Source organism: Anguilla anguilla, chromosome 14, assembly GCF_013347855.1.
Source record: "Anguilla anguilla isolate fAngAng1 chromosome 14, fAngAng1.pri, whole genome shotgun sequence".
NCBI lineage: Eukaryota > Metazoa > Chordata > Actinopteri > Anguilliformes > Anguillidae > Anguilla > Anguilla anguilla.
This window is the reverse complement of record NC_049214.1, coordinates 14,330,860-14,355,388: the sequence shown is the minus strand read 5'-3', so window position 1 is coordinate 14,355,388 and position 24,529 is coordinate 14,330,860. Positions and strand designations below refer to the sequence as shown.

The window sequence follows — 24,529 nt, the reverse complement described above, 5'->3', positions numbered from 1 at the left end:
TACAGCACTGAAGCAGCAGGAGTGGTTTATTATTCAGTGGACGTCGTCGTTCAGGTGTGAATGACTTCGCTTCCATTCTTCACATCTTGCATAACCTGCCCTCGAGACCGTTTGCAGGAGCAAAGAAATCTGTCTGATGCTGTGGAAGCAGCAGCAGAATGTGCTTGCCTCCCCGCCTGAAGTGCTGTGATTTCAAACCCCAGTTAGATGGAAAGCCGCGGGCATTCTCTGCCGATAGCTGGATTTTTCACATTTTCAAGTAAAAAAATACAGCTACCAACAGCAGGGGGGGTCTGGAGAGAACATTCACTAGAACAGGGATCCCCAGCTGTGGTCCCGAAGGGCCAAAAGGTCTGCTGGTTTTTCTGTTTTCACCTTAAAATCAGCAACCAATACAGATCCACTAAACCAGATAAGCTGAGAGAACCATTTTATCAACTGCTTTAATTGATCAATTAAGTGCAGAGTAAAAACAAAACCAGCACACGCTGTGGCTCTTCAGGCGCAGGGCAGCAGAACCCATCCCTAAAAGAAGGGTAATCCACAGCTGAGAGAATGTTGTATAAGTCACCCTGGGTTTGTGTGACGACTCTGTTACTTAATGCAATGTAATTAATTGGTAGGTCAGGCAAAACCAACCAAGGAAAACAGATGCATTTAAGTGTGGGTTTTGGGGTAGAAAAGGACTTACCAGAGAAATTTCGTGACACCAGCATGGTGGTGAGAATGGCTCCCTGTGGAAAGATAGAAAGAGAGAGAGAGAGAGAGAGAGAGAGAAAGAAAGAGAAAGAAAAAAACAGCCCAATTAGAATGTGATCAGGCTCTAAGCAGAGAATGTGCCCTGCCACGGGGATACGCAGATCTGACCCTGGAGGCCAGTTAATGCTGCTGGTTTTCATTCTTCCTCTCGAATCAGGCACTGATTTAGACACCAGGGGAGTTAAATCTCTGGCCAATCAGTGATATTAATTAATCAATAAACAAATCAGGTAGAAAATAAAACCTGCAGTACTGCTGGCCTGCAGGGCCAGATTTGAGCTAGGATCGCAGATGAACTCGCAGTTAATAACAACCTAACCTCACCACAGCCTCACAATCCAAACGAGCGGGCTTAAAGGGTTAGTGACTACACTGAAGGCCACTGTCCACACGCCTTGTTTTCAAGGCCAAAACCAGCTGCTGACTGAAAGAACACCACCAAATCCCACAGACACTGCAGCCCTCCAGGACCACAGTCTGACACACCTGGTCTAAATGATCATTCGGGAAATCATATCACTTATCAGCAAAAGCATGAATTTCATCACAGAAGACACGTCCAGAAAGGTTTGCAACAGCGTTGCCATGTTTTGTTAAAAATATATATTTTTTAAATGACTAGCCTGATACAGAAATAAACCTGTTTTTACAAACGGGAGTGCTGACATTTTTGAATGTGAGCAGAGGGCTCGCAGTTCGGGACAGGGGAGCGGGGTCTGAGAGCTGAAGGTTTAATAACGGGTTTAATAACGCGCTGGCAGACCTTCAGTTTCCTCCTGGCGTTGAATTTCTTCAGGCATTCCACCGTTTCCTGTCTGTGCATCATGGAGGCCACTGTGGAGCGTTGCTGTGGGGGAGAAAGAGAAAAAGAGAGAGAGAGAGAGAATGACCTGACAGAGGCAGATGGAAATCTGCGCACGTGTGCCAGTGAGTGTGTGTGTGTCTGTGTGTGTGTGCGTGCGTGTGTTCGGAGGTGTATATGTGTATATGGGGTGTGTGTGTGCACGTGTGTGTATGTGCATTTATGTGTATGTGCATGCAAGTGTGTGTATGTGTATGTGTGTGTGTGTGTGCATATGTGTATGTGCACATGTGTGTGTGTGTGTGAGTGTGTGTCTGTGCTGGGAGGCTTGCTGGAGAGTCAGAGTCACTTCCCAGCTGAGGGACGGCTCGTAGGGGACACTCACGCAGACCCATGGGTGTTTGAGAGCCTCCTGGGCGGTGATCCTCTTGGCTGGGTTGATGGTCAGCATCTGATTGATCAGGTTCTTAGCTTCTGGGGTGACTGTGTCCCACTCAGGAGAGGGGAACTACAGGAGAGAGGAGCCGAGCGGGGCTCAGTGGGTCTCTAATGATAGATTCCAGTATTTTACATGTGACGCAAGTTACACTGACAGGCCTGTAGTTTCCACACACACACACACACTCACACATATACATGGGAGCATACAAGTACACAAGTACACACACACACACTTACACATATACATGGGAACATACAAGTACACAAGTACACACACACACACTTACACATATACATGGGAGCATACAAGCACACAAATACACACACACACACTCACACATATACATGGGAACATACAAGTACACAAATACACACACACACACACTCACACATATACATGGGAGCATACAAGTACACAAATACACACACACACACTTACACATATACATGGGAACATACAAGTACACAAATACACACACACACACTCACACATATACATGGGAACATACAAGTACACAAATACACACACACACACTCACACATATACATGGGAACATACAAGTACACAAATACACACACACACACTCACACATATACATGGGAACATACAAGTACACAAATACACACACACACACACTCACACATATACATGGGAACATACAAGTACACAAATACACACACACACACTCACACATATACATGGGAACATACAAGTACACAAATACACACACACACACACACTCACACATATACATGGGAGCATACAAATACACAAATACACACACACACTTGAACACAAACAGGTGTGTGTAAAGCTATAAAAATTGACTGCTGATTCAGAGGTTCAGTGGTCTTTGGCACACATGAAATATTAGTGACATAAGTCTTAATTACTCTCACTGTCAAATGAGCTCATGATGGGATAGCAAGCCAGTCAGTTCAGTACTATTCTAAAATGCTGACTGTTTGAACTACACTAATTCATCTTTTGCAAAATGTGCAGAGCAAGCTCTCTCACCATATGATTGAGCTACACAAGTCAGACGCTTTTTTTAAAAAGGAATTCATCTTTCTCAAGATTGAAGCAATGAGGACAAGGGTACAGAGTGCAAGTGAGGGAAAGAAAAAAAACAGACTGGGAGACGGAGAGAGGTATTCTCTTTTGTCTCGTTTTCTTTCAAATATTCAAAATGTTTTTGTAAATATAATATTCTATTTTTAATACGAAGTTGTCAAAAAGCTGCACATGCAGATCTGTTTGTCATGATTTGAATTTGAAAAGAGGAGAGAGAGAGAGAGAGAGAGAGAGAGAATAATACAGACAGAGATAGAGAGAGGGTGACTCACGTCATAGGCTCCTGCTTTGATCTGCTGGTACAGTTTGTGCTGGTCTTCATCCCAGAAAGGAGGGTAACCCACCAGCAGAATGTACAGGATCACACCTGGGACAGGAGGAAGGACAATACCCTCACCAAATGCTCATCATAGCCTTACTTTGTGTGTGTGTGTGCGTGTGTGTGTGTGTGTGTGTGTGTGTAGTGTATGTGTGTGTGTGTGTGTGAGTGTGTGCATGTGTGTGTCTGTGTATGTGCGTGTATGTCTGCGTGTGCGCGCGCATGTGTGTATGAGTGTGTGTATTTGTGTGTGCTTGTGTGTGCACGTATGTGTGTGTGTCTGTGGGACAGTGTGAATGTGTGCATGTGTGGGCATGTGTGTGTGTGTGTGTGCGTGCGTGTGTATTTGTGTGTGGACTCACCACAGGCCCAGATATCCACAGGTTTGCCATAGGCCTCCTTCCTCAGAACCTCAGGGGAAAGGTACCCCGGTGTCCCAGCAAAACCTATACAACAGCAGCACAGACACACCAATCAGCTAACAGCACAGACACACCGATCAGCTCACAGCACAGACACACCATCAGCTAAAAGCACAGACACTCCACTCAGATAACAGCAAAGCCACACCACTTAGCTAAGAGGACAGACACTCCACTCAGATAACAGCACAGACACAACCATCAGCTAAGAGCACAGACACTCTACTCAGATAATAGCACAGACACACCAATCAGCTAACAGCACATACACACCACTCAGCTAATAGCACAGACACACCACTCAGCTAACAGCACAGACACCAATCAGCTAACAGCACATACACACCACTCAGCTAATAGCACAGACACACCACTCAGCTAACAGCACAGACACCAATCAGCTAACAGCACATACACACCACTCAGCTAACAGCACAGACACACCACTCAGCTAACAGCACAGACACACCAATCAGCTAACAGTGCAGACACACCACTCAGCTAACAGCACAGACACACCAATCAGCTAACAGCACAGTCTATATCTCATAAACCCTGGCACAATGAATTACACAATGTATATAGGTTTGTCTCTGTGAAAGACTGCAGCCCTGTCTGACTGTGCGTATATTAGACCCTACTTGTGTTATACTTTGTTAATACACTACACAGTGGTCTGGGAGGGTTATATTACTTTCTTCAATGACATGATTAAAAACGCATTTTTCCATGTTTGCATTTTCATGAAAAAAATCAATATAAGGGCTAAAAACAATGCTAAAAAAGGGGTAGAGTACATTACGGGTTCTTAGTGCGTTACGAGTTCTGAGTGCATTATGGGTTCTGAGTGCATTACGGGTTCTGAGTGCATTATGGGTACTGAGTGCATTACGGGTTCTGAGTGCATTACAGGTTCTGAGTGCATTACAGGTTCTGAGTGCATTACGGGTTCTGAGTGCATTACGGGTTCTGAGTGCATTATGGGTTCTGAGTGCATTACAGGTTCTGAGTGCATTATGGGTTCTGAGTGCATTATGGGTTCTGAGTGCATTATGGGTACTGAGTGCATTATGGGTTCTGAGTGCATTACAGGTTCTGAGTGCATTATTGGTTCTGAGTGCATTACAGGTTCTGAGTGCATTATGGGTACTGAGTGCATTATGGGTTCTGAGTGCATTATGGGTACTGAGTGCATTATGGGTACTGAGTGCATTATGGGTTCTGAGTGCATTACGGGTTCTGAGTGCATTACAGGTTCTGAGTGCATTATGGGTTCTGAGTACATTATGGGTTCAGAGTGCATTATGGGTACTGAGTGCATTATGGGTTCAGAGTGCATTATGGGTACTGAGTGCATTATGGGTTCTGAATGCATTATGGGTACTGAGTGCATTACGGGTTCTGAATGCATTATGGGTACTGAGTGCATTATGGGTTCTGAGCGTAACGCTCTTTGTTTATTCAGCCACTCTGGGGCTGAGCTAAATATGGCTTTGCTGGGGCCGTCTATTTTGGTAGACCAGATCCTGATGTGCACTGTCATCTGTGCAGACACCCCTGGAGAGCCTGGGGGGGAGGGGTAGGCGTGTGTGTGTGTGTGCCCTTTGAAAGGCCTGGGAAAAGGAAACAGCATTAGAAGTGGTCAAGGCCAGGAATGACCCAGCAGGTGGTGAACTGCGACAAGCTGCTCAGATGTTATTCTGGGTGGAGCGGTGAGTGGGAGGTGGGGGAAGGTGGCGGGTGGCACCGTGTTTATGATGGCGAGCTTAACGCGCTGATCCCTGGCGAAGTGGCGGCTACGTACCGAACCAGGCCTGCTGATCCCCCTGCACCTCGATGGCCAGCCCGAAGTCAGCCAGTTTGACGGCGGCGTTCTTACACTTACTGGCCAGGAGCAGGTTCTCTGGCTGCAGGGGGGGGGGGGGGCATGGCAAGGTTATCATTTCCCACTTTAAGACATAGACACACACTGACTCACACATGACAGGCACACATAGAGGGGCACACTGGTGCACACACACACACACACACACACAGACCCACAGATAAACACACACATTGGCACACACAGACACATACAGACACATCCACCCACGCACATGTACAAACACATACACACACATACACAGAGGTACAACACAACTCTGGCTAAACTACAGCTACTGAGATAGCTACTGCCACACATCGGCTGCCTGACATCACAAGAACAAGAGAAAACACAGGAAACATAAAGATGAGAACAGGCCACTCAGCCATTTGGAGGTTCTCATGTTAGACAGTCCAGAGCAGGGGAGTCAAACTCTTCAGTCCTGAACGGCCCAGGTGTCTGCAGGTTTTTGATGCATCCTTTCAATCCGTGGCCAGTTTTGACCTCTTCAGCTGATCGTTTAAGTGTTTAAACACGTAAAAAACCAGCAGACACTGGCCTCCATGACTGGAGCCTCACACCCCTGGTCAATAGAGTATCCAGCACTCCAATAAGCCTGGACTAAATCACCTCAAAGGGTCTCAAATGCCTCTACTGCATGACCTGGCAAGCTGTCCCACACAGTGACAACTTTGTGGGAAAAAAAACTTTTTTTAAATATTTAACAAAAAAACTGGGGCCCTTACAGTTGCCTGTCCTGTGGGTTTGCGGGTTTCAGGGTCAGAGTCTGGCCCTCTGGGATATAGCAGACACACAGGCGCTGGTCTCTTCTTTTGGTTTCATTTTTGAACCAATTCTTATCCCTGACTTTGTCTTTTCCTTGAAATGTCCCAGTGATATTGCAGTCGCTCATCTGCAGCTGGAGTTTCAGTGGGAATCGCACCGGCGAACAGGGAACGTTTGCGGAGTCGACGGGTGAGACTACTGAGCGCCGAAACCCAGTTTTCTAAGCCGTGAGCGGGGGAGAGAGGTTGCACTCCTGCATTGTGTATGTGTGGGTGTGCAAGCTGTCCCAGATTGGGGAGGCTCATTAATCTCTGTCAGTGGCAAACCCCTGTAAAAGCGTTTTCCTCACTGCGGCGTTCCCATCAGCCCCCCCCCCCCCAGCCGGGAAATCACCTGACTCAGACCCGCGTGCGAGCACACCTGCAGAGAGAAGGCAGGTACAGCACCTGATCGCTCCCAATGTGCCTGCTGTGTCTGCATTGCAGATGCTGCTCCCACCTCCCTCCCTCTCTCTTTCTAGCTCTCATCCCCCCTTTCTTTCTCCCTCCCTCCCCCTTCCTCCCTCCTTCTACCTCTCTCTGCCTCTCTCTCTCTCTCTCATCCTCCCCCACTCTCCCTTCTATTACCTCTCTCCCCACCGATCATCTTTCTCTCTCCTGCCAACCCTCTCTTTCTCTCTCTCTTCCCACCTCTCTCCATCTTTCTTTCCTTCTCTTGCTCACTCTCCATCTCTCTCCCACCACCCTCTCTGTCTTTTTCTCTCTCTCTCCTCTCTGAAAGGGGTATATACCTTATCCTAAAACAATTTTTTGAAATAGAACATTCAGGTGTCTTGAGCAGATCCAGGGTTTCTGAAATACTATAGTGACAAGCCACCTAATGCTTTATGCATTAAGAAAAACTGGGAAAATGTTTAGCCATTACACATTTACAGCTGTAAACCTTAAGGCCCCTCTGAGTTTCTGTTCTGACTGCAGTCACCTTTTTAATGTAAAAACCTAATTGCAGGTCTTCCCTCGGGTTGCCTTACAGAAAGGGATTATATGGACATGGAGCTGTGCTTATTTCACCTGTAGAGCCACCACAGCTTCTCTTTTCAGCGCTTAAAGCAGCCTTGTCAGGACAAATTCAGCTTTTCACAGAAGGAGGTTCAATACAGAAACACATGAAAACTGAAGACAGTGCAGACACATGCAAATCCTGACTTCCCCTGCCTCTGCAAGGCTGGCTTTCATTTGGGTTAAATCTGACCCTCAGAGACATACACACACACACACACACAAAGACAGGATGCTCATACACACGCACACAGATATACACATATGCACACACGCACAGGTGTAAACACACACACTGATGTACGCACGCGTATTATTACGTACACTATTATTTCATAAAATTAATGAAAAAAGTTATGCAGCAAGACAATGATACAAAACGCAAAAGCAAGTCCACATCTAAATAGCTGAAAAGAAACCAAATTAAAGTTTTGGCGTGGCCTAGTCAACGTCCTGACTTGAACGCAACAGAGATGCTGTGGCAGGACCTGAAATGAGTAGCGCATGCTCAAAAACCATCAAAAATCATTTTGTCTTAATTAAAGCAGTTCTGCAAAGAAGAGTCTAAAATTCCTCAACGGCGACGTAAAACACTGATAGCAAATTATAGGAAGCGTCTGGTTGCAGATATTACTGCTAAAGGTGGTGTAACCTATTATTAAATTTAAGGGGGCAAATACTTTCACAGCACTGTACATACAAACATACACATATGCCGTACAAACACATGCATACGACAAAATTCTCCTCCAGCCAGCTGTTAGCATCAAAATACTGAGAAACACTCCTCCAATCAGCTGTCATCCTGGAACACAGAGGAACACTCTACTCCAATCAACAGTCAGCCAAAAACACTGAGGAACACTGTCCACCATTTAGCAGCAAGCCTGGAATGATGAGAAGCACTTTCCTCCAATCATCAGCAAGCATATGACACAGTAGAACACTCTCCTACAGTCTGCAGTATTCCTTAAATACCTGGAACCATCCATCCATCCAATCAGATGACATTCTGAGATGCTGAGGTACACTCTCCTAAAATCAGCAGTCAGCTTAGAACACTGATGGGAATAATCTCCTTTTCTCCAATCAGTTGTCACAACAAAATACCATGAGGAACACTATCTTCAATCAGCTGGCATCCTGGTCCACTGAGGGACACCCTCCTCCAGACTAATGCTCCAGTAGCTTATTTGCCATTTGTTACTCAAAATAACATTTGCAGATCATCAAGACATTCAGACAAGCACGCATGCATACACAGACATCCCACACACACAGTTCAATTAATTAATCAACTCAGTGCACAATCTACACAATCCACAAAGTGCTGTTCAGGGACAAACCTCTTTATACAGACGTATAGACCAGTCAAACACATATACGCGAAAAAACACTCAAATTAAAACAAACTAACAAACGGATGCAAACACCTCACGCACACGCACACGCACACGCACACGCACACACATATACCTACAAACACAAACCTACAGATGAACACTAAATCCACCTGTCACTCACCTTCAGGTCTCGGTGAACCACACCCATTTGGTGGCAGTGAAGCACCGCCTCCAGGATCTGCTGGATGCAATGACTGCATGCAAACACCGGGGGGGGGGGGGGCGTGTTAGTTTGAGCAGCGCTACAGTCTCATGCACAGGCCAGGGCAGGGGCTTTGGGGGGAATCAGGTCAGATACTCTCTTGCCTATTCACCTCCTAATCCAAACCATTCCCTCACACACACACATACGCTCAGGTCCCCCATCTCAGCTACACCCATATCCCCTATCTGTAACAGCCATTTGGCAGAGAAGCATCAGTGCTGGGGAGAACATCTTAGTCTTTGATTACTGAGCGACTTCCAAAGTACGCTGCCTTGTTATAAGTGGGGAATGATTCCCTGGGCAGTTTTAAAAAAGGGTTCCTTGACATTCGCATGTCACACTCTGATCACAGGAGACTTCAAAGTAGGAGTGTCAGACTCCGGTCCTGCACCGCCACAGCGTCTGTGCGTTTTTGCGCTTTCCATTCAACTGGCAGCCAATTTAGACCTTGAAAATAAGTTGTGTGAAACCTTTAGCCAATCAGCAACTAAAATAAATCACTTAAGTGCTGTAACACACCAAAAACCAGCTGACACAGTGGCCGCCACGGACTGGAGTCTGATGTCCCGGGTTCAACAACAAAATGGAGGAAATTGTTAAACAAGTCGAATCTCTTGACCTCACGAGTGGAATAAACCAACAGATGGATTCTGAAATAGATAAATAGCCTAAAAAAAAGCCCAAAATGATGAAATTCACAGCTGGTAAGAGATGCTTCGCGAATAGCTTGAGCAGCCGAGACAAACCAACCTAGCAACGTCACAACCAACTTGTTCCAAGATGGCTGCGCCCTAGGGATCGTAGTTGCAAAAAAGTAAACTTCAGTTTATTTTTCTAGTAAATACAGGTCAATTTAATATTTGAATGGAGGGCTATGTCTTATCTAAGGTAAAAAGCAAATGAGCCAGAGTCTTATTACTGAGTGCACACAGTAGCACATTCTAAAGCCATTTCGTCACAATGGCGTAAGATTTTGTGGCATCAGTGGCCTGTGGCTACAAAAAAATTTCATGTAAACTGGACAAAGAAAGGAACGCACAACTGAACACTCACAGCATTTACAGTATATACCTCACCCATTTGAAAAACCAAAGTGCTACCAGCTGCCGCTAAACCGCAGCGACACAGGAGAGGTAGTTGCAGTAGGGTGGGATTGGCTGGGTTGACGGGCAAGGAGGCTGACATTCTTAGTTGTCTAAACACAACCCTAACACACTGCACCGTACTCTGAGGCAAGGACAGTACTGCAGTCAGATGCCCCTCACTTCAACTAAATCCATAAATCCACCGCTGAACTACAGTCCACACAGAGTATGGGGAAAACAGGAAATTAGAGATTAAACAGGGGATGTGGGGTTATGAGTGTGCAACCAGCGCATCTCCTTTCACATATATCTATGTGAGAATAGATATATATGGATATTGATATACATGTATATACACATATGTGCGTACACATATATATGCGTATATACACATACATATCCATATGCATGCTGTTTCTGCACAGCGCAGGCATGGTCACATGCAAGCATGCTGCCTGGGGTCTGGGGAGAGGATTTTAGGGGGTGTCTGTTCTGAAAGAGATGGATGTATTACCCCTGTAATGGGTTATACAAGGTCCAGCCGCAGTCCCCAAGGGAGATGGTACAACACCCACCCACTCCCTCACCAGCATCTCAAGTGTGTGTGTGTGTGTGTGCGTGCGTATGTGTGAGTTTGTGTGAGGTGTGAGTGTGCATAATTTGTGTGCTTAAAACTGTGTGTAAATTAGTGTGCATAATTGTGTGTGTGCGCTCGCACACGCGTGCACATATCTGTACGTGCGTGTATATACATGTGAGCGTGCGTTTGGAAGAGGGAGAGACGGCACCGGCTCAGTGTGGTTTCTACAGACAGTCGTCGCACAGCCCATCAGCAGGTGTGGCAGGTTTTAATGAGCGTTTATTCTCCCCAGGATAATGAAGCGGCGAGCCGGCTGACGAGCCTCGGCACAGACGTGACAGGTTTTAAACGCGCGCGTGACCCGCACCGCCGGGGACAGCGCCGATGTGCGCTGGAGATGTCTGAGCGCTCACTGACCACAGCCGCCGTCATCTGCAGCTCCGCTCTGAGCTTCTGCTGCACCAAGTGCCTGTCAGCGCAGAGGGGAGGGAGCCAGCAGCGTGAGTAAGGCTGTGTAGGTGTGTGCTGACGCATGTACGTGCGTGTGCATGTGTGTGTATGTGTGTGTGTGCGAGTGTGTGTGCGTGTGTGTATGTGTACGTGTGTGTATGTGCGTGTGTGTATCGGTGTGTGTGTGTGTGTGTGTGTATACGTGTGTGCGCGTTTGTGTCTGTGTGTCAGTATCAGCGGATTGTGGATACAGGCTGAGAGCATGGACTCTTGATGAGGGCCCTATGAGTGGCTGTCTCCACTAAAATATATGCAGACTGTCTAAGCACCACAGAGTGGGCAAAAGTGACCAGCTTTGTCTGTGGCATACTGCAGCATATTGTTGAACATATACTTTCCATCAGCCTCCCATAATTAACCTGCATAACTTTAAAATCCTTTAAAATCCACTGGTAAAAAGAAAAGATGATGTACGCAGTGCCCACCAAATTCAAACCCTTGATAAAGATTAGCAAGATGGTGTTATAAAATAAACAACACTGAGGTGTCTTCTATCGTGTTTTATGAGGTTGGTGAATGTAAAATGGGGAGATCTTTGAAGATTCATCCATGCAGAATCTTGTGAACTGCCCTTTTCAATTCAAACCACAATGTTTTGATTGAGTTCAAGCACAGAGAATTGAGAGATTCCCTGGAAAAGCGTTGTTCAGTTAACCATTTTCTGGGTGATTCTGAGCTATGCTATGATTCTGATTATTGTCTCGCTGAAAGGCAAGTTTGTGCCCATGTGTGAGCTTCCTGGCGGGGGAATACCAGCTTTCTTTGTTCTTCTCTTATTTATTTTGTCAATTTATTTACTTTTATATAAATTTTGTGCCCAACGTGGGCCTGAACATGTTCAATTCCCACCCTAATTTGGAATGACCAGTGACCTGCAACCGCGTGGTGCCAAATGAGCCACCCAGCAGCCTTTTCTCATCTTGTGTGATTGGCCGCGTTTACTTCGACAGACTTGTGACTGACAGTGAGGAGTGGGGGCACTTTGATTCTATTTTATTTTGTCCCAGACAGCAGCAGCACAGAGCAGTGCATCACCACACCCCTCCTTGGCAGCCAAATAATTTACCGTACAGAACACGGGAGAAACCGCCGCCCACTCTCCCTGCGGCAGGCTCCGGCTCAGCCAGGGGGGCGGGGGCGGGGGAGGCGGGGGGCATCCTGATTTGTTTAGAAGGTATGCAATTATGTGCTGGGGAGAGAGTGCAGACCGTGAGCTATCTGGCTCTCGGTGGCCGATTCTCCACAGGACTGGAATATCAGAGGAGTGGGCAGAGTGAGAGGGGGGAGGAAGAGGTTTTGGGACTGCCTGTTCTTCTTGAGTTGTGCGTATTCTTTTTCCAAAAAAGGAGAGTGGACAGTCCACCCACCTTATGTATTTTTTACTCTATTCAGGCGGGGAATCAGAGAGTGTTACAGATAGAGGTGTGGTCACAGAACAGAAAGGGCCATGCCCTCGGCCGCGAATCCAGACATTTTTCACAAGCAGTATGCAGGTATCTACCCAGCTAACACAAATGTTCTCACAATGTTACTGAAATGTTTTCTTCAATGTAATAACATAGCCACTACGGCACACTGCGTTTTGTGTGAGCTGGGCAGGCATATGTGTGTATCTATGCTCAGAAAATCCAAACAACGCCCATTTAGAGCAAAGAGCCCATTAAAAATGAAAATGCTAGAGGCTTTTATGGTGGATCTGAAAGACAGTGTGAGGAGACGCACAGCTATACAGCACATGGGCTACACCTTGGGGAGACAAGGGTGGGCGTGGATGGGGGTTACCTAGGAGACAGGGGACAGTGCCAAAAGAGAAGGGAGGAGGGAGGGAGGAGGGGATGGAGGGAGCAGTCGGAGCAGCAGGAGTGCCGGAGCAGGCAGACAGACGGCCGGACACACACACACACACACACACAGCCGTTAGGGTCAGGCAGCACACGACTACCCTAGACATACTGACCTTCAGGTCCCTGTGAACTATGTCATGTAGGTGAATGTGATTGACACTGTCTAGAATCTGATGGATACAGTGACTGCAGAGACAAAACGGAGAGAGGGGAGGGGGGAAGGGGGGGTGGCGGAGGCGGGGGAGAAAGAGAAAGTGGAAGAACAGATGAGGGAGGAAAGGAGCAGAGAGAGAATGCAGGAGATGGAGGTGTAATTAGGGGTTGTGGTTGTTGTTGTTGTGGCGAGGTGGAGGAGAAATGACAGTTCACAGAATTGGGTGGTACAGGAGGGCGGGGGTGGGCGACAGGGCCGGTATTTTGGAAGGAGCAGTTAGGGCGTGATGGATCGATGGAGGTGTGGAGGGGAGTGGAAGCAGAGAGGAACGAGGAGACAAAAACCGTTTAAACACGGTGACACAAGACCACCCACAACAGAAACAAGAGAACCAGGCATGCTCACGACAACACATGGTGGGGGGGGGGGGTAAAAAAGTAAGAAGAAGATCCAAGAGAAAAAGCAGCATAGAGAGCAGAGATGAGAGAGAAAGAGTGATAGGTAGAAGAGGCCAAAAAAGAAGAATTTGTGATGAGGATTAAATTGTTAAAAGTTTGAACATTTTTTGAACAACAATGTGCTTGAACTCGGGGGTTGGGGCAGAGTTGTACAGAAGACTGGGACAGGGGGCGGGGCATATATGCAAATCTGCATGTGTGTGTGCGTGTAAATATTCAGGGAGCGAATGGACCCCCCCCCCCTATTCTTGTGTGTACACAGAGAGAGAGAGAGAGAGAGAGAGGGATAGAGACAGAGACAGAGACAGAGAGAGAGAGAATACACTGAAAGCCGTACACTGAAAGGGTTAATTGGAGCTGTAATGTGAGTAAGAGCTGAACCAGGGAGACAGCCTGCAGGATCCACCCACACGCTGTCTACTGCGTGGGCAGGGAGAGAGAAAGACACACACACACTTCCACACGCACACACAGATACACACACACACGCACTTGCACATTAACACACACACTTCCACACGCACACACAGATACACACACACACACACACACACACACGCACTTGCACATGAACACACACACTTCCACACGCACACACAGATACACACACACACACACACACACACACACGTGAACACGTACACATACACACGTGCTTGCACACGCACACATACATGCATGTTTGCACCCACACACTAGCGCACACACACACACCCACAGACAACTACACACTTGCACACAACTGAACACTCATACACAGATCTGTGGCTGAAAGCTTGCTGCCACCAGGAGAATAAGGTACACACATCATTTTGTGTTACCGCCAGCCAGACAGTGTCCAAGGAAGTGTTTCTGTGGCGTACGTGTTATTTTTACATTCTGCCATCTCTGCCACGTTCCTGCCTGCCCGTTCTTGCGGGTCAGTGGTTCTCAGCTTCTCTGCTCTGGATGGGTCTGCAGGCCCCTCCATCTGTAGGACCGGATGGCTGTGGGTTCGACTCCGAGCAGGGACCCTTTCTCGTCCGCCCTCTTTCTGCAAGCCCCTCGTTTTTTTATGTTTTCACGGTACACTCTGCTTCCTCCCGGGACGTCTGGCGCCGCGGCGCGCTCTCCGGTGACCGAGGGGCCGAGAACCGAGCGAGGGGCAGGGGAGCCGGGTGGCGGCCCGCCGCTAATTACCTCCCGCTAATTAGAGCCCTACTTTCCGCTGGCCTCTGAGGGAGAGCGGGGGCGTGGCGCGGGACGGGCTGGCCTGATTGGCCCTAAAGGAAACCGCCTGGTCAGCAGTGGACCCGCAGCGGGCACAGCCCCACACATCTACTGGACTCCTAACTAGAAGGTTGTGGGTTTGGATCCCTGGTGCTGCAGTTCAGCTGTGAAATGCAGCGCTTAATGACTCAACCAGTTGGTATCCTTGGACACACACACACACATATAAATGGACACACACACGCACACACACACACACACAGACACATATAAATGGACACACACACACACACACACACACACACACAAATAGACACACACACACACACACACACATATATGCATATACTGTACATAGACACACACACACACATAGACACACACACACACACCCTGAGCAGAGTGGCAGTGCTGATAAACACCCGGGGAAATGGTGAATTCCCCCCCCCCCCCCCCCCCACCCCCCCTTCACCCCACACTTCAGAGCCAGCACACGCCAGGGAAGGCGTCGCCATAAGAAACAGGCCAGCGGCCGAGCAGAGACATGTGAGCAACGCGGGAGACCGCAAAGCGCTGTGACCTCCTGCAGGGGGCGGCACAGTAACCCCCGAGTTGTGTGTGCATGCCAGTTTGCACGTGTGTGCTGTTGTGTGTGTGTATGCCTGTGTGTATGCGGTCAGTGTGTGAGGGAGAGATAATCACAAAAAGAGGAAGAGTAAGAGAGAGAGAGAGAGAGAGAGAGAGGAAAAGAAGGGAAAGGGAAGAGGGAAAGCATGCAGCGAGCAGCTGGGGCAGTAGACAGACACACGGACAGACGGCAGTTCTCCCGTACTGAAACATGAGGACGCCTGCAGTGCAGAGCCACAGAAAGGCCTGTGGGACCGCCTCAGCACTCTGATTGACAGCTGTACAGGACCCTGCCCATTGGTGCATATACACCCCTGACCACACCCCTCCCATCTGCCCCATTCACGCCAATACAACTACGTAAAAAAGAACAGAAAATGTAATAAATAATACATTATATAAGTACATGAGAATGCAAGGACTTCAGGAGAGGGGGCTAGGCAGAGGAAAGAAAAGAGAGATAGAAGGACAGAATGGGAGCGCAGATAAGGGAATAATAAGAAAGGAAAATGGATGACAGAGACGAGAAACAGCAGGGTATGGAGGAGAGAGAGGGTGATGGACTTTCGGTGGGCGGGGGGTTTGTGCCTACCTGGCATCGGCTTCACTGTAATACTCTCTGGCTACAATGTCCTCAAACAGCTCCCCTCCTGTCACCCTGCAACACAGGAATAATGTACAGCTGCTGTTCACATATTCATCACCAGGGATTTACCACTGCAGAGCTCGGAGCTGTGCGTTAATGTGCGCAATATGTGAAATGCGTTGCGTGTGCATGAGTGTGTGTACATTCGTGCATCTGTTTGGCCGTGCTCTTGTGTGCGTGTGTGCCTGTACATGCGTGTGTTTGCATGTGTGTATGATGAGCGTGCGTGTGCACGTGTGTGCACGTGTGTGTGTGTGTGTGTGTGTGTGCACATGCATGTGTATGTGTATATTTGTGTGCATGTGCACGTGAATGTGTGTGCGTCTGCATGTGAATATGTATGTATGTGTATGTGTGTGTGCTTGTTGTGAGAGAGAGCGGGGGAATCCTCCAGAACAGAGAGATCTTCCCCGGGCCTTTGGGGGGAAACCCCTGCTGCAGGATTCTCTATTGCTGGGCAACCTGGATCTGTTTCCATGGAAACTGGCTCCTGCTCAGCAGGGGGGGGGGGGGGCACGAGAAGAGGAGGGTGGACGTGAGCGGAATGCGAGGGGCAGGAGCGCGGGGACATTACATCACAGAGGGAGAGAGAAATGGAGAGAAACAAAGATAACAACCACTGGGGGAAGGAAAAGGAGGGAGGATGGAGGAGAGGGGGGAGCAATGCGGAGGAGTTCAATTTCCACTGTGCTGGCACTCACAAGTCAAAGAGGAGGTAGTGGAACCCCTCTTCTGATATACTGTCATGGAGACGAACTGGAAGAGAAAGAGGAAGGAGAATCAAACCCATCTTCACTAACCCCCAGCAGGGCATCTGGGGCACACAGAGAATCACACGCCTCTTACAATACACCGCTTAACACGAAGCTACAACAACGTACAGATTAGAATGCACACCAATGAGAAAACCAAACAATAAAAAGTCTGACTGATACACAGCATCGACAACAGATAAAAACCTAAATGTTTCAAACAGTTCGTATTGACAGAATTTACACAAGCAAACAGAATATGGGGCTGGCCGACACACCATTCCAAACAGCGGCGATGGAGAGTCAGGTGGGAGAGGCAAATCCCTGTAGCCCCGCAGGCCGCTTGTGAATATCAAGGCAATTTCTGTGGGTCGCAGGGGTATGACTGCTGCTGGATCGCTAGTCGATCACTTTGGCTCAGTTTATTAATTTGGGAGTTCTGAAAAACATAACTCTGCTAGCGCCCCCATGGGGAGAGGAGGGTCTCGGCCAGCCAGTGACAGCGGGTCGTAGCCCGTCAGTGATTGGCCTGCTAAGAAGCAGCGGCAGACTTGTCTGTGCTCTCCTGAATCCATAGTGAATGTTGCAACAATGAATGCTGATATGATTGGGGAAAGGGGGCAAAAAGATGTATTTTTGATAACAGCTGCTTATGTTTGTTTTAAAGTTCCATTAATTTGCACAATTTAGCCTAGACATCTCAAAGAATCGCACTCTTATGGCCACTGACTGCTGGATCTTAAGGTGTCTGGTGATTTACCAAAATGAAACTTTCTCCATGGAGAACTGAGTACGCCTTAGATACAGGCCAGAATGCTGTCCTTCTCTGAGATGAGAGATGATGATGTCACCGACCGATTTTGACACAAACACATGGTGCTTCTGAGAGGACGCCATTTACATGCAGTTTATAAGTCAGGTGACAGGTGAGAAGTTTGTTCACAGATATGCAGTCCGCAGCAGGACCAAAGGGTGTGCAGTCAATGGGGCGTCACAACCTGACACTACAGCTGCTTTCATAAACCCTATTAATTACCCTCAATAACAATCAAGGATGAAGGGATTCCTAACAGCTTAAGACCACACTTCCTTGCCCTGGTTTCACCCTACACACACACACACACACACACACACACACACACACACACACAAAGAGACTTACCAATATTGGGGTGCTTAAGCAAACGACAGATACGAGCTTCACGTTCCAACTTCTGATGATCTGAGGACAGAGAGTAAGAGTATGTCAGAGAAAAAAATTCTCAAAGAGAGAGACAGAGATAGACGCGAGATATGTGACTTTAAAAACAATACATACTGTACATAAATAGAAGAACTCTTTAATATTTGTCTCTAAATTATAATAATCAATCAACATTTTCATTTGCACATTCGGATGCATACAAATTGAAGCTGAATAAACCTTACATGCATGGACTTATGGACCATTTTTCACACTGGTCTCCTGTGTTTTTAACATCCATAGTACAACAAGACCAGGTCAAAACCTAGTATATGGCTGGACCTAACACACGTGATCCGGCCGTCCAATGGTGTAACTTCATAACTCGGCCGACCAATTCATCACTCAGTCAGATCACTCAGTCAGTCACAGACATTCGCGTTTGTAGGGCTGGCCCTGCTGTTGCGGTCCAGCCAAAAAAGTCCTCACAACGATGTCCTCAGGCACATACGGAACACAAACACAGTCTGCACACACTCCCAGTACGCAGACACAGAGACAGAAACAAGCGCGCACAGGCTGCACACACATCACTCACTGCTCACTACCTTTATGGGCCAAATCAGCTTCATTAACTCACATTACAGGGCTGGTGGGGGAAGAGAAGCAGCACACGGACACAGCAGAGACATTTATTCTGGAGTGAGAGGCTGGGCTGAGATGGACAGGAAATAACCAGAATGATTCCACTCAACTGAAGCAAGAGGACACATCTTGTAGGAAGGAATTAGAATCTTTGTTCAAATTCACCGTGCACCTTCATTCCAGCTAAGTAAAATCCTCACATAATCATGCTTGGGTCTGGTGGCACACACACACACACACACACACACACACACAGACCTTGCAACTACAATAAAACTGCAACATTCCTGGGTACCATTTTGAAGAGGAAATAAAGCAGAGTATTTGTTTTAACACCTGATTCAACTAGCTAACTAATCATGGTATTCAATCAATACCTTGAAAAGTAGAATGAGGTGTCTTAGTGCTGGGCAAAAACAATACCATGCACACACACCGGCTTTTTTCAGATAAGACTGGACACGCCTGGTCTAAGGGCAGTCGATGTTGGTGTTGGGTACATATCACCACACAGTCTCAGTTCTTGGTGTGTATCATTCATAATTACCTGAGCAACGGCAACACAAACATCATTCATCAAATCATTCTGTTTATTTGATTAGCGCTGGTGGACAAAGGCCTTTATCCCGAGTCTACAACTCTGACGTTCAAGGAACCGCAGAGGAAAGGGGAGAAGGCAGCTCTTACAACAATTTGTATACAAAGTCGACAAAATCGGCAAACAAATTGAATGAGGATACAAAGGAAACGCAGGAAATACAACCAGAGGGCCTATAAATCGGTTAACAATAAGAGAGTAAAAGATCATTCAACTGATCCTGCTACAAGGCTGAACTGCTACACGTGGTATTATGAAGATGGAGATAAGATGTGCAGTTATTAAAATGACTGCAAAGCTGGCGGGAGGCGTAACCCCCCTGACTCACTGGGTGATATAAGGTAAGGAGCACCACCAGTGACATCATGAAGGTGTAGCGCTTCACCTGATTTTTAACTGTTCATAACTGCTGGGTCCCTTCTGCAGTGTAGTTTCAGAGATCAAAATTTTTTTACTATTTTGAATTTACAAGTCCCCGTGTCACAACAGTGTCTTGTATTACATCCAATAATACATACATACATACATAAGTTTTAACATGTTTTCAAGTCACTTCATGATTCTTACTGATAGATACAGCCAAACAACATAACAAAGAGTTGATAATCAATTTCTGACAAACTTATTAGATACTAACTCTCAAAATTCTGAATTCTCAGTATAGGTTGTTGATCAAGATACCTGAGAATTTACGTTTACTGTCACTGAACAATGATTAATGAATGAGTGAAATATGGGGTAGGAAATGACTGCCCTTGTGACATAACCACATCCCCTAATTGTAAATACTATTTTTCAAGCTAATCCCGTTAACAGAACTGCCAACAGAATTTTTACAACTAGTCACTACTGACATACAAACATCACCATTTCAGTTCAGGAACAATTCCAACTGGACATTTTAACTCAATCTGTGCGCATTAAGTTGACAAGAAAAAGACAAAAAAAAAAACAAAAAAAAAAACACAAAAAACAAAATGCCAGATGGCTTTTCAATTCCACAAATCAGTGCGCTCAGCGGATTGGCGACACCAGTCCTAGTATTTTTGTACTGCCAGAATTTATATTGTTATGGGTTTAATCATATTCTGATATGAAATCATATTTTGGCACATATTACTGCATCCCTTTCATGTTTACACCTTTGTGTGCAGAGGGCATTAGCCAGCCACCTCACAGAGATTGCAGTGAAATGAGCCCCATTGTACTTAAATGAGAGCAGATTCAGAACACAGGGAGCAATATTAAAAAGCACCTTAGACACACAAGTCTCAGAAAAAAGGTTGAAGGGTCAAAGGTCAAATGGAAAATGTAAGGAGCAGCACAATGGCAACCTCTTTTAACTCCAGACACCATGGCCACCACCTGCCAAACTGAAATCGAGCTTCTGCATCTGATGAATCATACATCTCCCTCTGATTCCCCCCCCCCAAATTGCCATGGCAACTGGAACCCGTCTTACAATGAGGTCATTCCAGGAGGGAGGAATGGGTCAACAGTGACGACTCACTTCCTGGATGGGTTAAAAAAGGAAGCTGATTCATCCATAATTCACAGACCGGTGAAAGCTATTTTTTGTCAGCTGAGAACAGCCGTCGTCTTGGCCGCTCACACCTGACAGCCGGCCATGGATACAGGGAAGAAGGCGATGACAAGCTCGCCGCTGTCACGAGGGCCAAATTAGGGGCTACATCACTCTGGTCAGCACCCATACACAGGGAAATGTTCAGTGTTAAATCAACTTTTACAGTACATAAGGTCCCTATTGGACACATGTACTCTGTAAAAGCTGATTTAACACTGGACAGTTTACTGTACACCATTCAAGCCAGAAACATGACATATATATTAAAAAAATGAATCTTCCTCCTCATTTATTTAGCAGGTTTTGCAGCAGGCATCTCTACGACAGCACGGATCCAGCTGTGACGCCACCCATCTCTAGCTTTAGTGGTGGTTCTTACCACGTTACCTGCACCTTTTGTGAGTGGTTTAGGATGAAAACATCTGCCAATTCCTAACTGGTAAATTGTACTTAATAGATGAAGGGGGGGGGGGGGCCTGGGCAGGGGATCTGAACAGGGACCAGTGACATAGCCAACCCTCTTCTGTTTCCCTCAGTAAGGGATGAGGGCTGAGGGGGGAGGGGGGAGGGGGACAGTCACCAGCACCCAAGTGTGCACAGCTGGGACAGGTCTCAGGTCTCAGGCCTTAGTCAAGTCCATATTTATAAAGCATCTCAGTATAGGAGGGCTGATCCCCACGTCCTAACCTTATCTGTTACGAGTTTAAAGGCCAAACTGATCCCAGATCAGAGCTCCTACTCAGCGGTGCTTTGTGAATACGGGCCTCTGACCTAGATATGCTTTAACCCCAAACTGCCCAAGTCCTTGTTTTTCGTTGTTGTTGATTGCTGTTTTTGTTGCTGTGAGATGCAAGCACAAGCGACAGTGAGCCCAGGAACAACAAGCAATCAGGAGAAATGCCTAGCTATACTCTTTCAAGTAAATCACACATTCAAAAACCAATGGAGGTCATCTGGTGACATTTCACTGTACAGAGCAGCATTTTGAAACCCAGCGTTCTGGTTTCCCCAGTTAATGTGTGTGTGCGTGCTCGCATGTCTGTGGACCTCAAGCAACATGGCTAAAGCCAACAACAAGCCATAGGCATAGGAACATACAGTATACACATTACATTACATTACAGGCATTTGGCAGACGCTCTTATCCAGAGCGACGTACAACAAAGTGTATAACCATAACCAGGAACAAGTATGACGAAACCCCTAGAGAGAAGTACCGGTCCAAGTGCAGGGAACAACCGCATAGTTCAACTTGGACCCTGAAGGTTAAACTGATTAACACTAACAACGAGAACGGCAACAACGCAGTCAATGGAAAAAATACAAGCAGTAGTTAAGACAGTTAATGCACCTAAGTCACCTACGAAACAGCTACCTAGTTACAACCCTAAGCTTAACGTCATTTACAGGGGGGTAGGAAGGGATGGGGAGAGGTGCAGCCTGAAGAGGTGAGTCTTCAGTCGTCGTTTGAAATGGGTCAGTGTCTCAGCTGTTCTGACCTCCACAGGGAGGTCATTCCACCATCGTGGGGCCAGAACAGACAGGAGACGTGTTCTGGAAGTGCAGGTGCAAAGAGGGGGAGGTGCTAGGCGTCCTGAGGTAACCATCAGCAATACACCAGCAATAGCTATTAGGCAAAAGACAATATGTTCTGACTGTTCCCAGAACAGGCTTCTTCCCTCACTCTAGAACATGATGTGATGGTGAAGGTCCTGCCAAAAATGATTACTATTTAAATTACTTTTCATCATTATTTACAGCAGTAGGCACGACTGACTCCTTACACAGTCCGGTGACTCTGGGCAATCGTGCAGGGCCCCCATCAAAGACCACAATATGCGAGCATTGGGTAAATCCAGGTCAGCCATCCTCCACAGCAATGCAGGTGCTACTAAGAATGTACACTGACCAAGCATTGCCTTGTTTTATAATTGGCTGCTGGGAGGGTCCACTCTTATAGCCCACCTACCGTGGTATCACCCCTTTCAATACAGACAGTCTCTCATTGGTTATCCTTCCTGTCACTCACCATACCCCTGGCCATCCCTTCACATTTGCTCCAGTTCATTCTCCCTACTAACATTAACCATTTATCTTCCCATACACAACTCAGGCACTGACTATAGCCCAATATAAGAGACTCCATTTGATAGGTTGGTCAGAGCCAGCTGAGAAAGAGGAGACAGGTGTGGCTGGGCTGTCCGCAGAGCTCCCAGGCCCTGTGCTTCCCAACTCCCCATTTTAGGACCAGGTCTTTTTAACCTGTATATAGCCCAAATAATATCTGTGAAAATGTAGCTACAGCTTAATGTCATTTATACACAGATGATACTGTTATCCAGACTAGCACCCCCAATATTGATTTGGGTTTTTAACGAAATTACAACTGGTGTTTAATGACATTCAAGAAAAATGATATTATATAACTAAAACAATGCAAAAAAAAAAAAATTTCAATTAAAAAAACAGCAGTTGGTACACTTGAAAATTAAAACCCTTGAAGGCCAAATTATTGAACAAGTAACAGTTACAAATACTTATGAATTTGACTGAATTGTTTTTAGGCTATTTGTTTACATACCTTAAGATTAAAACAGCAGTTTACCTTTGCCAAGGCAATTTTACAGTGGACTCCCATCATATTTCAATTCCCATTAAGTCCCAAGTTTTCATTACTAGGCCCTTCTTTCACAATTTTTACTTCTTACCAGAAAATAGACAAGGACTGAGGAAGGGAAACAAGCTTTTAATCACTATGTACACTGGCTATGGAACAACTTTACAGAAAACTTTTTTTTTTTTACTCAAACCTGCCAAATGGTAATTACTGTATGTTTGTATTTACTATATTTTTTGCCTTGTTTTGTAAACCGCTTTCATGTACTGTGTAACTGCACTGCTGCTCATCCCGCCAGGCCCCTCTTTAAAGGAGCTCTGAATCTCAGGGAGACTAACCTGGTTAAATGAAGGATAAGTGGAAATGAGAGCTCAGAGCGCAGTGTGAGGGCCCCGTCGCTGAGGCTGATTCCCTCTGTGTCCCTGAGGCCAGATGAGCGTGCTGAGCCGCAGGCACACAGGCAGAGGGAGCTCACAGAGCCTGCGCTGCTACAGAGGGAGCTCACAGAGCCTGCGCTGCTACAGAGAGAGCTCACAGACACACTGCCTGCGCTGCTACAGAGAGAGCTCACAGACACACTGCCTGCGCTGCTACAGAGAGAGCTCACAGACACACTGCCTGGGCTGCTACAGAGAGAGCTCACAGACACACTGCCTGCGCTGCTACAGAGAGAGCTCACAGACACACTGCCTGCGCTGCTACAGAGAGAGCTCACAGACACACTGCCTGCGCTGCTACAGAGAGAGCTCACAGAGCCTGCGCTGCTACAGAGAGAGCTCACAGACACACTGCCTGCGCTGCTACAGAGAGAGCTCACAGACACACTGCCTGCGCTGCTACAGAGAGAGCTCACAGACACACTGCCTGCGCTGCTACAGAGAGAGCTCACAGACACACTG

At 46.9% G+C, this 24,529-nt stretch overlaps 1 protein-coding gene across 23 annotated transcripts in view; it reads right to left on the bottom strand.

Moving 5' to 3' along the window:
• Positions 1 to 24,529, bottom strand: part of LOC118212497 (calcium/calmodulin-dependent protein kinase type II subunit beta) — a 71,972-nt gene that overhangs the window by 38,908 nt on the left and 8,535 nt on the right. For 18 of the 23 annotated variants that reach the window (XM_035390400.1, XM_035390398.1, XM_035390402.1 and 15 more), the window contains exons 3-12: positions 18,165 to 18,224; positions 16,952 to 17,006; positions 16,197 to 16,262; positions 9,054 to 9,126; positions 5,623 to 5,725; positions 3,759 to 3,842; positions 3,350 to 3,444; positions 1,947 to 2,069; positions 1,523 to 1,606; positions 692 to 734 (exon numbers count right to left, since the gene is read on the bottom strand). In XM_035390400.1, the coding sequence (XP_035246291.1) occupies positions 692 to 734; positions 1,523 to 1,606; positions 1,947 to 2,069; positions 3,350 to 3,444; positions 3,759 to 3,842; positions 5,623 to 5,725; positions 9,054 to 9,126; positions 16,197 to 16,262; positions 16,952 to 17,006; positions 18,165 to 18,224 (786 nt within the window). Of the gene's footprint in view, positions 1 to 691; positions 735 to 1,522; positions 1,607 to 1,946; positions 2,070 to 3,349; positions 3,445 to 3,758; positions 3,843 to 5,622; positions 5,726 to 9,053; positions 9,127 to 13,269; positions 13,343 to 16,196; positions 16,263 to 16,951; positions 17,007 to 18,164; positions 18,225 to 24,529 lie in introns of all 23 variants that reach the window. The other 5 variants (XM_035390418.1, XM_035390395.1, XM_035390397.1 and 2 more) reach the window with 1 other exon arrangement.